The 16406-nt window shown below is 38.4% G+C and overlaps 1 protein-coding gene across 1 annotated transcript in view; it reads right to left on the reverse strand.

The window, feature by feature from the left end:
* The window catches only part of LOC126190759 (replication factor C subunit 5), a 76128-nt gene that overhangs the window by 14914 nt on the left and 44808 nt on the right, over positions 1-16406 (reverse strand). Inside the window, exons 2-6 of the mRNA XM_049931278.1 lie at positions 10812-10876; positions 6820-6947; positions 4915-5077; positions 4545-4704; positions 128-339 (exon numbers count right to left, since the gene is read on the reverse strand). Of these exons, the coding sequence (XP_049787235.1) occupies positions 128-339; positions 4545-4704; positions 4915-5077; positions 6820-6947; positions 10812-10876 (728 nt within the window). The remainder of the gene's footprint in view (positions 1-127; positions 340-4544; positions 4705-4914; positions 5078-6819; positions 6948-10811; positions 10877-16406) is intronic.

The raw sequence follows: 16406 nt of genomic DNA on the forward strand, positions 1-16406 counted from the left end.
CATAACATGCAAAATCCCAGCTCTTCCATGAGGTCCGTACATCTTGCACATAACAATAGCTCAAGGCAATCTATGTCAACTTTCAAGAGAGACTATAACATTACTGGAACAACAGATAAAAGGATACTCCTATAGCAGTCTGCAAATTCATCATTAAGCAGCCATTTCACAATATTTGCAATGTCATTTTTGAGAGGATGGCCAACACATGTATAGACATTGTCCTCGGTTACCTTCCCATATGCCATTGATGTGCTTTGTAATATGTTGAGAACTTTTCGCATATCACCTCCTGAAAGTGTTAATAATGCCTTCTTCCCATCCTCTGTACAGTCGACCCTGTGAATTCAAAGCACACAAACAAATAATGATATTAGCACTAACAGGATACGTTCCATTTACATTTTATTAACTACAGAAACTTATACAAAGTAAAGGAGAAAATTTCTAAGCCTGGCAGTGAAAGGTAGTTTGTATTAATTCACTGCTCCACTGGTTCTTGCAGAATATTTTACACATTACAACTGAAAAAGACACACAACACTAAAATGTTGTAGAATATTACACCCATGTCTTGTGTGTGTGTGTGTGGTTTTTTTCCCCTTTTCATTCATAATGAAAGATTGTTTCTTTACATAAAAAGTGCACTTATTTTGTAATTTAGTATCCTGTTAGATCAATAGACTTTGTCCAATGTTTTCCAAGTAAGTACATCCTGTAACTCAACTGCAAGGTCTGCAAAATACTCATCTATGGCTTCCATAAACTCTTAATTGAATCCAATAATTTTTGCAGCACTCATTTCTTTAGATTTGGGGACATGTTTAAGTCAGAGCCAATCTGATAAACCGGGTGAATGTGCACAGCCCATGTGCTTTAAATTCCTCACTTTCTGCAAATTTGAAACACAGACTGGTGTTACATAATTCCAAACAGAGAAATGGGACTTCTTGGTACCAGAAGTAGGGATCAATGGATGAACATCAGACAAACCTCCACGTGTGAATTTGTTATGCCTCCAGATGGATGTTAAAGAGTCTTGTTACCAGCACATGCATAAGTTAACTGAAAAATGTAATTCTGCCTGCTTTGCACTTAGAATTTTCTCTATGTTGACTAACTGATAAGGCTGCTAGTATACTATCGTATCTATTATATGGCACAATCTTCTGGTCAACTAAGCAGTGTTCTATAGATCTATATAGTAATTGTTGACAACCAAACAAATTACAGAAGCCTGTCCATAGATCCCATTAAGGAGGAGAATCTTCAGGGGTATGGAATGAGTCATGCTACATATTAGCAAAAGATAAGCAACTCACAGAAACTTAATATGTGAATTGTATTAACAACAAACTAATGTACGGTAAGACAGGAAAAGATCAGACACAGGGATAACTTCAGAGGTCACTGAACGCAAGCTTTTACTTCGTGCGTGCATTTTGCTGTTTACATCTTATATACTGTTATATATACTGTTAAGCAGATTCAAACATACATTGTTGCCCTTGGAAGTTGAGACTGCAGTCTGTAGCAGTTTTCAGTGCTGTGTACAATTACTGTTAGTTATCTTTACATGAATACTTTCGTCACAGTACTAGAAGAGGAAAAAGAGGTAAGCATAATTTCCTTACTTAAATGTTGAGAAGGAAATGTGAATGTAATATGGCTGCGTATCTCACTTGCACTAATGCCTGGTGTACTGTTTACAGATATCTACACACATAGAGAGAATTTTGGACAATGCCACAGCATTATAACAGGAGGCTTGTTGCACTTCTGAGGTGCAATTATGACCCTTCAAAATCCTGAAAAGGCAGTTGCCGCTATAGGATCAACAAAACTGTCATACAGAAAGGCGTTCAGCAAATTTAACATACCGCTTGAACTTCAGAGATACAAACATGATTAGAAGGAAACATCAAAATAAGCAGCTTATCAGAATCATTAATGACGTGGGTGAAAAAGAAGTGGGAGTCAGATTTCTGGGTCCATATCAAGGCAGCAAATCTGTATTTATTTTTCTTGAGATTCCAGATGATGTTATGGTACATAAACACCAAATTGCCTGAGTGTTGCTACTCCTAGAGAAGAAAATGAGAAGTTTTTATTCAATGAGAACATACTGAAAACTTATGATTTATAGTTTGAGTAGATTGTCATTACTAATCAAATATTTTCTAAATACGTTTGCCAAAGTTTTTAATGTAGTACATGTTTCCTGAAGACATGTAAAATATTTTGTAACCACAAGTAAAGTATTTTCTACACATATAAATGGAATTTCTGAATATGTGTATTTTTTAAAAAGACAATTAAGTGTCCAGAATTACATTAAGAGGGAAATATAGAACAATGGCTTGAAATTCAATGCGTGTCCAAAATTAGACTATCATATGGAGTAATACTGGACAGTTTTATTTGATAGGATCTGGTTACATAAATAATATTTTTGGTTCACATTCTTTGATCATAGTATTCTTCAATGTCACCCCACAATTTAAATTCAATCAAGGTGTCAGATATTCTGCCAGATATCAATGTCATTCTTGCATGATATTTCAACAATGTGACTCATTATCTTCATCAGGTGCTACCTGAGACTGCTCATCAGTGGAATGGGCCACCACTCCATTGTCAATGCCAAGGGTTCCATTTGCAGTCTGCTCCCAGCATACTTAGGCATTCCCTCTTTGCCCTGAACGCCTGTCTATGGTTTCTGTTTTCAGTCTTCTGCGTTTCCAGATATTCTCTCTGCAGTACGCTCCCACTAGAAACATTCTTAGGCATTCCTTCCATGATTCGATGCACCAGGCCAAGCACTGGTGTTTTGTCTTCCTTCCCACGCACCCGTTTGCGTGCTGGTATCCCATTTTCAGTCTAGTGTGGTTCCAGGTGTTCCCTTTGTGGTTTGCTCCCACTGTAACTGCCCTGCGACGTTCCAGCTTCAAACTGGTCCACCTGGTGTTCTATCTGGAGTTTGTTTCTCTAGTCCACACCCATAGTTGCTCTTTGTATGGAGCTCTACTGCTGCCCCCGTTGTGGGTTCTCAGATTGATGATTCATTAGGTTATTTGTCATCTGTATCTCCATAGACCCATTTATAACATTGTCCCACTATCTGGCGTCGGTGTCAGAATCCTCATTTCATTGAAGTTCATGCATATCTTTTCCCATTTAATATTCACTGAGTTGATATTGCAGTTTCTTCCGAACGAATCAATGTTATCACCAACTCCTGTGATGGAATGCACATACAGGGATGGCAGAGTTAAGACTTCTGAGACACCTAAATGATATTAGAAAATGCATTTAACCATCAACCATTTTATTTAACCAATATATTATCTACCAGTTTCCGTCACAGACCATCCCCACTGTATGTCTGTCAACATCAAAATTGTGCAGAGCAAAAATTGAAAAAATCTGAAAAAGTACAAAGTACACGAAAATACACTGTATTTTCTAAAGTACTTAATGGCTGTTGGTTCTCACCTGATGGAAACATTATCTGGGTGACAGCCTACCATAAAATTTGTGAACTGACACAGCAGATCAGTCTAAATGCCTTTTCTAGGCTAAGAATATTCTTGGAGAGTGCACAAAGTTGCCCCAAAATATAACACCATACAAGAGAAAAGCAAAGTAAAGAAGCTCCCAGTGCCACACAGAGTGGAGATTATTCTTATAGTGCAGACAGCAGAATTCAGTTTCTCCACAAGATCTTGAATGTGATACTTAAAAAAAATTTCAATTACCATCAGTCAAAATAGTGACTTTACGGACTGACAGGATACATTGGAACAGAAAAATCATTTTTACAGGACTCCCACCTAAAAACTGTATGCACTGCCTTTTGTTTACGCAATCATCTGTTCTCTGCATCAACTTGCTGACATTACCAATTACCCTATTGGCTGCACAACATATATTATGTTCCACGGTTTTCACAATAATACTGAGTTGTCAGCAAAGAGAATTTTTTGTGTGAGATCATTAATACATATCAAGAAAAAGTAATGGATCAACAACAAAACCTTGTGGCATCCCCACTTTACATGAATCCCAGACATATTAACACCTCTTCCTGGTTTGTTGACAATGGAGGACAACCTTTTGCTACATACTTTCCAGCTACGAGGTGAATGACTGTTGAGCTGCTTCCCTGCTCCCATAATTTTATAATTCATGCCAAAGTATTGCATATTACACATAATCAAATGCTTTTTTATATCAAAGAAATTAGCTACTGTCCTCAACCTGTACTTCAGTCCTGCTAGTGTGAGGCACTAAATTGCATTTTCTGTGGCTCTCTCTTGCTGGAACCAAACTGCAAGCATGACAACAATTTATGTCTACTGAGATGTGCTACTACTCTTATAACTGACAGTAGCAATTTTCTTTAATTTATAATTCATCTGAAAATCATAACCAAAAATGAAAATGCAGTTGTATTACAAATTCATTACTGTAAAAAGTTAAATAAAGTTCTTAAAACACATTAAAAAAAAAGAAGTATGGAGAGTAACAAGATGAATACTTACTTCTCTTGTTCAATGACAAAATTAAGGCGTGACATGACCTGACTTGAATCCAGAGGACCAAACCTGAATCTTGTACATCGAGACTGGAGAGCTGGGATTATTTTGCCGAGATAGTTACATATAATGCAGAACCTCACATTTTCTGTAAATTTTTCTATGACTGTAACAATTAAAATTCTATGTTTAGTGACAAGGGGATGACAACTAAACTATAACTAACATGAAATACTGATTACAATTTGTGCTGGAGAATGATGAAGGTGCTTTTCAAATAATTTTTCCAAAAGTTAATTTAATCTTAAATTTGAGGTATCAAACAGCAGTTATAAAGTTTAAGCTGTATAAAACAGAAGCCAAAGCAACAGCTCACTTCGTCTCAGAGCATTCTGTGCATCATTTGTCATTGCATCAGCTTCATCAAGGATAATAAGCTTGTGCCCAGCACTGAAAATGGTTCTTGTACTAGCAAAACTGAGGATCTGCCCACGAACAATCCCAATTCCTCTGTCGTCTGATGCATTTAATTCCAAAACCTGGCCAACAAAGAAAGAAACAGAAATGAATCAACACAATGATTTAATTTTCAAATATGTAACAGAGTACTTCTCAAATCAAATTTTCATATACGGTAAATGTTTTCTACAAATACGCCATACACAAACTTAGTTCAAATATATAAAAAGTTGCAACTAGGGCAACTGAACCACCCTTCACTGTCTCCCAGTAGTAAGGTTGATAGTGCATGTACTCAATTAGGCTCAGTTTGGTGTTGTGTGCAACTGATAATTTACCACCCAGAAGGATCGCATAGGCTTGCTAAAATGCAATCTAATAAATTCTGGGTCTAGGTAAATCAAATCAAATGAAACGAAATGTGACATTTAAAAAGGCACATCTTTCCTGCATAGGCAGTATGTAATAGTAATTACCTCTTCCATAAGGTAATGTTGACTTGTCATTATCAAGCAACATCACCAAAAATAATCCTACATGTGGCAGATGACTACTACACTTGGTGTTGCGTCAACAACTTTTTATATCATCAAAGCTTACAGTAATAATGTCTGCACTCGTTAGGTGATGTTGCTTGATAAATGAATAGTGGGGTCAAAATTGGCCAGTTGGAAGTGTAATTACAACTAAATAGAGTCTATGCAGTAAACATGTTCCATTTAAAAAAGTTTACTCTAGCTGTGGAACCAAATCTGCAAAAAATATAACATTTAAAGTTTTGTAATTGGATAGATAAACATTTACTCACCAAGTAGCAACAGGACACACCTAAAATGAGGTTATAATTAGTCCAGCTTTTGGAGCCAGTGCCTCCTCCTTCAGGCAGAAGGTTTGAAGGGGAAGGAAGAGGGGTGAAGGAAAAGGTCTGAAGAGGTCTAGGAAAAGAGGTAGATCTCGGGAAAGTCACCGAGAACTGAAGGAGCCACTGGTTCCGAAAACTTGCCTAATTATAACCCTCTTTTATGTGTGTGTTTTGCTGCCACTTGGTGAGTAGATTCTTTTTTTTATCCAATCACATTATTTTGTCAAAAATTGACTGTTTACGGTGTAACATTTAAAGACTGCAGGGAAAGACATTTTGACAGCGCACTTCTCTCATAATGATGTGATGAATGGGATGTACAATGTGGCATTAGTGAATGTTTGTCAGTTTTGTGACAACAATGAGAGTGTCGTACTATTAGCATTCACTGTATATACATTTATATTAGTCCACATAAATGTTGTTGCAGATTACAGTACATCTCTCCAGACAAAAGTATATATTACAAAAGTGTTACAATGGGAAATAGTGAATTATTGTGGATGGGAATTACTGTACCAAACTTTATACTCAAAAAATTCTTTTATGCGATATCAACTTTATAGAAACATCCACAAACCACTGCATGGAAGAAGACAGTGAGAATTATATAAATATGAAACCTGTTTTGACAGATGGCATTTAATGTCTGCCAAACTGTTGGAGAACTTTATGAGTGCTCTGTGGTCCATATTCAATGTTCAAAGTACAATATTCCTATACAACCTACATTTTGGTAGTGTCACTGTAATCTTATGACTAACACATGTGTGATTCTATTGTTTACTGTCATTTTCTTGTTTCCTAGTAAACATAAATGGCCTAAGTTCACAAATGAAATACCCATCCAGTTTTGAAAACTCCTGTAAAAACTGACTTTTATAGGTAAAATCATCGGTTACTTGAGATTAAGTACTATGAGTTAGTTCTGACAGTTCATTTTTAGTAAAATCAACATACCATTGATGAAAACTGTTTAGGCGGGTACAGTTGCCTGGCACAAGCAAGAATGGTACTAGTTTTGCCTGTTCCAGGAGGGCCATAAAAGAGCAAATGTGGGAGCTGGTCCTCTTTAATGAATCTGTTAACTAGACAACAAAGAAAGTAAGCATTATTCGGCATACTCCATTACCAAACTAAAATTTTTATCAGCTATATACAAAATATTCTGTAAATGCTAATTCAGTAACACAAAATTTTTTTTTGTTTTGGTGAATATTTATTGGTCAAATTCTGACTGCATGTACCATTCAACACATCACAGAACTTGTCATAAATGATCAGGTCCATTTTTCTCAAACAGCAATGTAAGTACAATAGTTTGCTAATATTATGAGACTCTGCAGTATATTCTATAGTAGAAATGCAGAAGCTTCTGCTGAGGAGAGCGGGCGCGCGCGCGCATGCACGCACACACGCACACACGCACACACGCACACACACACACACACACACACACACACACACACACACAGGATGTTCCATTTATCTTGACCACCCTAAATAACTGTCCATCCAGATGCAATTACAAAATGTTTCAAGCAAATGTTCTTTAGCCACCAGGGGGACATCAATAAGCATGATTGCCTTCATTGTAGCATTGTTTTGTAGAAAGATATGAACAGCGGTATGACTTTTTTAGATGGCACCCTGTATTTTTTTATTTGGTAATTCATTTCCTCTCCTAAAGACCTATTCAAAAATATATCACAGTGTACCGTTCACTGAAACACAACATTATTAACTGCATAACACAACACAGACTTTGAGCCGGGATCACAAACTCGTACTCTTGCTGGAGCTGTCAGAAAACAAATGAAAACCAAGTAAAAACATAACACAAAATTGACTTTGACTCTCCTTTACCACTGCCCAGGAATCGAACATCCAAAGGTGCTCAAAGTGGTGACCCTGGACACCGATTCACTGGTGCACTTGTTGAATGAAAGAATTATTTATTGCTTCCAGTGTTGCCTGCTGAAGAGATTTACAAACAAGCACGATACTTTCCTGCATGTCCTCTGGAGTTGTTGGAATATCACGATAGACCACGTCTTTAATGCATCCCCAAATAAAAAAGTCCAGAGGATTTAAATCAGGAGACCTAGCAGGCCAAGTAACTGCTCCTTCTCAACCAATCCATCTGGCAGTATACCCGCAGTTCAGATTACTTGTCCACACAAGGCATTATGTGCTGGACATCCATCGTGTTAATACCACATAAGCGTTCTGGTTCATAGCCACACCATCCAGAAGTACACGATTCTGGAAATCATTCCCATGCAACTCTTGATGTAGGTGTACATGGTAAGGATGGAACCGGTGACGTGTAACAATATGATGTACACAGGTTCAAGCTGTCATGTGCTCACATGTTGATTCATGGCAACAGAAGCAAGTACAGTAACTTCGGCAGCTTCATCTGTGCGAGTGCTATGACGATTGCGTTGTTGTGGGTTGAAACTTCCCATTTCCTGAAGCGTTGCAACAAGATGAGAAAACATCTGTCGGGACAGTGGGTTCTTGTCAGGATATCACTCTCTGTACAGTTCCGCTGCCTGTGAAGCATTTCGGCTACCTTCAACAACAACAACAAACATTATGTCAATGCAGTTTGTAGGAAGGACAGACTTTACTGTATGCCTTCTCTACACAACAGTATTTAAAAGGACTAAACTACTGTACTAAATGTACGCATACTTAAGAAAACAGTATGGCAATTACTGTTCTGCTAACTTACATTGCCCATAGATGATTAGCATTTCTACCTTCTCTTCGCTGGTGTACATTCTACTCACACAGCTCTTCAACTGATGATGGTTGATGGAATGACGGGTGTGCATTCTACTTATGTTTACATTTGTCCTCTGTCAACGTCAGCATGTGGATGCGTTCCATTACTCCGAGTACCTGCACTAAGCGCTGGGAGCACCAGCGTCAGTGTTGTGTTACGTAATTAATAATGTTGTTTTTTACTGAATGGTACACTGGGATACATTTTTGAATAGGTCTTTAGGAGAGGAAATGAATTACGGAATAAAAAATACAGGGTGCCATTTTAAAAAGTCATACCCAACACTTGTGTTCCAATGGCCTTGAGGTTTCTCGATACGCCAAAGCACCCACTCAATACAGTATTGACCTTGCTTGACCAATCACGTGAAATTTGACTCGTGGTGCTAGCGCAAGGGATACGCGAGAAACTATGTACTAGTGAGTACAACAATGTAATGCTCTGCTCAAAAATTGACAATTTTGTGAAACACCGGAGGAAATTACATTAAATTATGTCAACTTACGAACTTCTGTTGTTTCTGAACAGGTTAGTAATAAATTTTCCAAACATATGGATATCATATACACACATTTATGCTGCTTTTTAAGTAAAAGTAACATTCAATGGCGAAAATCTTCTCCATCAAAAACCATTACTTGATTCTGAACTCAAGTCAATATTTTGTTTATGAGAACCTGTAACGATATGCCACTTGGGTTCACGTACCATATTAGAATACCACAGAAAAACGTTACCAGCTTTGGAGAAGATGAAACGAGAAATAGAATTAACGCAGAATTAGAAGTCTAAAAAACGAAATAAATCACATTAAACTGATGCAATAGCTATCGCGAGAATAGATTACAGCGGGAAGACCTGTTTTCGAGATAGTATCAATAGAAGTAAATCCCCATCACAGTTTCGAGAATTGGACTGAGTCGTGATTGCAATCTTTTACTTAGTATGTAGTAGCTGTTGTTGCCACGTATGACCTGCACCCTGTAAGATACTGCCACCCACATTTTATTGTTGGTCAAGAACAACATTACGGAACATTGGAAGACACACCATGAAACAAGCTTGGCTATCAGTGAGCAGAAATTACGCCTTGTTGCCATGCATGGAAATGTATACTGTGACTTCTGGCTTTTTATGCACATCAACCATATTTAAACAGCAGCTTGCTTCAATCCTTTTTTTTGGAATCGAATTCATGTTAAAATTGGACAAACACTCAACAACAACAACATATATTTCCACAGGATGTGCTAACAATCAAGATTGGGGCCTGTGGTGTAGATACGTGTTTTGTGCATCAATGTTGTCAAGGCTCCCCGTGAAGTATGACGGGAACAATTGGAGGTGTGTTAGCTGCTGGTTCTACACAGCCAATGAGAGAGAGGTGGGCAGACGATACATATGGAAGCATGAGACACTGTAACATTCTCACTTCAGTACAGAAACGAAACACTAGGGTTTCAGAGAGGGGGGGTGGGGGAAGAAAAAATTAATTAATTAAAAAAATATCTGTGTTCTCAGGTTCCACCGGAATCACAAACACAGAAATTACAACATATTCGGAAGAAACAGCCAAATATTTGTGGCAATGGAGATATAAGTTTCACAGCTGTTCTGTTAGGATGATGACGGCGATGATGATGAAAAATTGTGATATCACAGACGAGCCATCTAAGTAAACAAAAAAAGGCACTGAAGATAAAAATTATTGTACACAGTTTCTTTTTGTTTTGTTTCTCCTTGTATTATCAAAATGTATACAATCAATAAACAGCATAGGTGTATGTTAAAACAGTTTACGCAGAGAAAGTTTCTAATTTTGATTAGTCAGAACATGTTAAAAAATAAATTTTTCTCAAGGAGCCTATTAAAAAAGGGGGGTCGTGTTATAATCTGGGTCATTTTATAAATGGGTGATTATGGTAATTTAGTCTGTTGCCTGATGTGTAGTACATGAATGTACATAATAAAATAGAAAATTTCTTATGTAGGTGAGTGCATTTCTTGGTTTTGTTTGTTTTTCCAACATGGAATCATCATCATCATCATCATCATCATGTCAAACTATAACTAGAGTTTTGAATAAAATTTATGCACCATGTGAAATTAAACACACTAATCCATAAATTCTGAAATCAATAAGAGAAAAAGTACTTACTTGTTGTAACAATATCATCATGTGATATCAGATCATCAAGAGTCTTTGGTCGATATTTTTCAACCCTGTAACAAAAACAAATTGTAACATTCTATATGCAACAGGTAGACAATATATGGCAGAAAACACAAAGTAATGAGGCTATGCCTGCAAATGACAAGTCACAACACAATATGCAATGCAGGGCACATGACTATTACATTCTCTTCTCCTTATTAATATATTACAGTATACTGCACCCACAAAACTATCCCCATGTCTCAAATGATCTCATTTCTCTAACATTATATTCGTATTTGCTAAGGTCTATGAATGTGAGGCAGCAGTGTATTTTTAAGATCTTTAATGATAACTGCTTCTTGTAGTTTTAAGACAGGTTGCACTGGTAGTTTCCCAGACAACCTAAAAACAGCTCAAGTGGTTCTGATTGATAAGAAGGTGATAAATCTAGAATTTAAAACTACTGATTCATCTCAATCCCACCCCTATTTTTATGGCAATTTAGAATGTTATCTACAGTACACTAACGCCAATAGACCTACTTAGTCAACTGAGTCTATTGTCTAACAATCAGAATGGCATTATGGAAAGCCCTGCAGCTGCAGCATATTTAACAGATGAAATGATAACTGCCATTGAGAATGATTCTGTTTTCACCACAATATTATTTAACAATCAATGAAACCTGGGTGTAAGAGGAACTGGCTATCAATTGATAAAAATCATGTATTAGTGACAAGAAACCATTTATGTCGCTAAAACAAACAGTGAGTCATTCAAATAATTATTAATATCAAATATGGAGGGGCTAAATGCTCCGTGTTAGGACCTGTTCTGTTCTTGATTTACATTAAAAAGATAAAATACTATTCTTGTAACTCTAAAAAACAATATATTGAATGCAGATTATATGTAGATTATGTGCAAAAACTAAGCCCATGACAATCTTAAGTGGTACTGCGTAACAGTGTGACCATGACATAGTACAGTATTTCAGTGAAAGCCGTGTAAATGGAAGACCTACAAAGATTGCAATTACAGAACTCAATGCCAAGAAACAAATACATTTGGTATGAAATAATCTACATTATATGACATTGCATAAAAGGAAAAATAAACCCAGGTAATTCCAGGTTGGAATATAAACAATATTAGGAAAAGGGTAGATTGCTACTCACCATAAAGATGACCTGTTGAGTTGCAGACAGGCACAACAAAAAGAATGTTACAAATTATAGCTTTCGGCCAAAGCCTTCTTCAGCAAAGAATTCCTGTCAGAGCTGCCATTGGTGGCGGTCATGTGTGAGAAGTGTGATGCTTTTGTGAAACACCCACTGGTTACCTTCCAGGAATTCTTTCCCTACAACTTATACTCACCATCCTTCCCCAGGTCCCTTCCTCAGAACACCAACCTTTTAGTAAAAGAAAGAACAGCTATACACAATCTCAAGACAAATTCTGGTATAATCACCATATCTGCAGACAAAGTTTCCACCACTTATTATGAATCACAGTGACTATCTGGTAGAAGGCCTCTGCCAGTTATCTGAATCCTCCACCTATACACTTATCCAGAGTGATCCCATACCAGCCCTGCCAGTTATAGTCAAATACATCTTCCAATCCCTGCTTAAAGCCTTAGGCCCTTCTCAGAACCTCTCCCCTGAATCCATTTCCCTCCTCACCCCTATGACACCCTGCACACCAATCACCCGTAATCTAGCCTTCCACACCAAAGACACCAATCACTTCCTTTATTGACTCATTCATCCCCAGCCCTTTACGTTCCGGTCCCTACTAGTCACTGTTGATGCCACCTCCCTATACACCACCATCCCTTATGCTCGTGGTCTTACCACTATTGAACATTACATTTCCCAACTTCTTTACACTCCAAACCCACTCTGCTAACCTTTTTATGGGCCATCTGGAGGAGACCTTCCTAGCCTCCCAAAATGCCAAATCCCTAGCCTGGTTCAGGTTAGTTGATATCTTCATGATCTGGACTCTGGGCCAAGTTACCTTATCTTCGTTCCTTCACAATGTCAACACCTTCTCTCCCATCCACTTCACATGCCCCTCCTCAACCCAGCATGCCACCTTCCTAAATATTGGCCATCTCCTGTCTGTTGGCTAGGTGTTGGCCTCTTCCTCTCTAATGGTTCCATCTGCACCTCTGTCCACATTAAACCCACCAACCATCAATAGTACCTGGTACCTGAATTCTGACAGCTGTCATCCCTTTCACACGAAAAAATCTCTCCCATACAGCATGACCACCCAGGGACAGCTTATCTGCAGGGACAAGAATGCTGTTGCTCAGTATGATGAGGGTCTCAGCAAGGTCTTCACAGACAGGCACTACCCCCAGACCCAGATCACAAACATATCTCCTGTGCCATTTCCTCTCACAGGGTGTCTACGTGGACAAGAAAAAAAAAATCCCGGATTTCCCGGTTAAAAACACAATTTCTCCCGGATGAAATTACGTATAAAGCGGATGAAAATACAATTTCTCCCGGATGAAATTACGTATAACGCGGGTGAAAATACATTCGTGTTAAGCAACAGTATACTTTCCCTTGGGCTGTAAAACCTATCAGTCCTTTGAATAGTGAAGGTCTTATACCGGCTGAGGACGTTCCAGCACTTAAGAAAACTGGAAAAACAATGCGTTTGGAAAGATGTTTGATGCGAGACAATATGGACAGATTTTATTTTCGTATTGCGAAAGTATATACACAAATTCCACAAGTTACAGCACAGTAGCTTCCGAAGCCTTAAAATAGAGATTGCGTTGAGCGATGCACTTTTGTCAGCCAGTCATAGCTCATATCACGTGATCTCGCTAGCGAATGACGGCAGTTATTCAGAGCACGAGGCCTACGAGAAAGACAGGCCACGGCGCGTACGTTACGAACGTAGGCCGAGCTCGCTCAACTCAGCAAAGTGCGTTTCTACACCGGTTTACGTAACTAAATGTTTATGTACGAACGAGAATTGCATCGACTATTGGAATCCACTATTATTAGTCCTACAATGACAGGGAGTCCGTAGGCCTACTAACAGGCTCTAATTTGGCAATTAAAATCATACCAAAATGATTATCTGTTGCGTAAGGCACCACATCTTCTATGAAAGGAGAACTGTTACAAAGAAGAGACTAAATGCTGTAAACGAGCGGTTATACCATTTCTATCGAGAATTGATTTAAAATTTTGTTGTACGAACAGTAATCAGTAAGACTTCATAATAACGGATTCAAGTACAAGATGAAATTCTCGTTAGTATGCACGCACCCGGTTGCGAGTTAACAGATTCAAATACGCATTTTGCCCGCTGAGTTAAGGCAACGAGCGAGCTCAGGCCGTTCTTCGTGACGTACGCGCCGCGGCCTGTCTTTCTCGCGGGCCTCGATCAGTGCATAATACATGTTATGTACTCAACCACTAGCAGCATCATTGTTAAGTAGCACGACCATACGAAGACGAAAGGTTAATGGGTTAAAGTAATGTAAGTACACTATATCTTCACGAAAAGCTGAACTTTCACATATAATATTGGGCATTAACCATGTTTTGCTGTTTTTTTCTCGAAGGGCGTGGTTAGGCATGAACCTAAGAATGCTTCGGAAACTAAACTGCTGTATTTGATGTATTTCGTACATATACTTTCGTATTACGCAAACATGCAGTCCAAATTCTGATGCGAATCAAAGATCTTTCCAAAACGCGTTGTTTTTTGCTGGATTTCGTTTCCTAAAGTGCTCGGAAGTATAAAACCCCTAAACTTTCCATAAGCCGTTTTCCAATAACACTATTTAGTTTTTATTTCGTGATCATAGCTGCAGCGATTTAGGAGAACCTTTAAAAAGTGAAGTTTATACTTAGATGTAGTCGGTGTCATGTTTTCTCGAAGAGTGATGCATCAACTTTCACATTGTTTTTATTCGAAACTCTGAATATACTGTACAACATTTAAACACCCACTGACGTAAGGCTGCGAGCACTCACAAAAAGGTCTAGGGATCTTTGAGAGCATTCTGCGTTCTGCCTTACTGGGACTCGAGTGGCAATGATGGATGGGACAGAATAGGAGTCGCCATGGCGTCAGCTGGTCAATGCAAAGCGATCCAGTGACTGACTGAAGTGGGAAGAGACATCGCTGCGAGCTGAGGAGGCGAGGTGAGATGATCAAGCCAGCAATCGATCACACGAAAGACGAGCCATCGCTTTCAGCAGCTAACATCGTTACATGCCTGTTCAAAATCCCAATACCGTGAAACGCCGTAATAATACAGCCGCTGTTACCGTGATTAAATACAAATAAAACAATTGCCGTTTATACATTCAATGCCAAAAATATAACTTGGTACATGTAAAGAGAAAAAAAACGTCGAGACAGTATTACAGGAAAATAATAGCTGGCAAATAAGTGGTAAACAAAAACATTACGTAAGTTGGTCAATAATTAAAGAAGAAAAGTCTGGAGAAAGAGTCTTGAAATACGAGTTTATTGAGCCAAGTAGCATGTTCTTCAGATGATCATAGACTACCGTGTAGCTAGCACGTTTCGGTTTTTTTTTTGTGCTCTATCTTTGCAACAAACATTGGCAAATACAGAAGCAGTTACTAGAGCGCACTCCGCAACGTCAAAGTTCTCCAGCCATCAGATCACGCAAACCTTCAAGGGCAAACGTTCCGATTCAATGGTCCAAATATACAGAGCTAGTCTGGAATGGAAATCCTTAAATAGATTTTACAAGGCATGTACAAACTGAATTATCATCCAGAGTGTTTCCTTTACTGCGGACTTGATTAGCAGAAAAATATGGAGAGGGGGCTTGCAAGTTCGTCAAAGAACAGCAAGAAAACATAACGTGAAGACAACAATAACAGCTGAACAGGGCTTATTACGATTCTAGGTACGGAGGGATACATACAAAGCGACATTATCAATTTACTGGATGTCAAGTAAAGCCATATTTTAAAATTAAGCGGGTAAATCATTCCTCTACAAGTAAATCAACATGTACGCTGCTACAGAATCTAGACTTTAAATTAAAATCGGTGTATGTACAATAGAAGGTCTACCAAGCCCTAAAGCACTTCGGAAATTTTACACACTGTAGAGCGCCTCATCTGTAAAGTAACTGGGAGGCCAAGTCGTTCGTAACCGGCAGACTTCATAACTTAGAATTCGTGGATGGGAGACGAGAGCAAGTAACTAATAGCAGCCGATAGAGAGAGAGAGAGAGAGAGAGGAGAAGCAGCCTCATGGAAAGGAATAAGCTAGAACGAAAAGGTGGCGGAGCCTTCAGAACTTTGGTCGATGAGCCTTAATATCTTTCGTCTTTATAATTGAGGTCTGTACTGTACATGTAAAATTAGCTAGAAGCTTGCAACAGGTTACTGGAGTAAGACTGGTTGATACGTCTTGTCATTCATAGTTTCTTAAAGGGTCAACCGACGCAGCGCTACTAATAATATCGTAATTAACGCCGATTGTCGCTTGGCAGAGATAGTGTTGTCAAACGTGCCTCGTTCGATTTTCAAATCACACAGTCTGTCAGTAGTCAGTGTGCTCGGCTCACCT

Source organism: Schistocerca cancellata, chromosome 1, assembly GCF_023864275.1.
Source record: "Schistocerca cancellata isolate TAMUIC-IGC-003103 chromosome 1, iqSchCanc2.1, whole genome shotgun sequence".
NCBI lineage: Eukaryota > Metazoa > Arthropoda > Insecta > Orthoptera > Acrididae > Schistocerca > Schistocerca cancellata.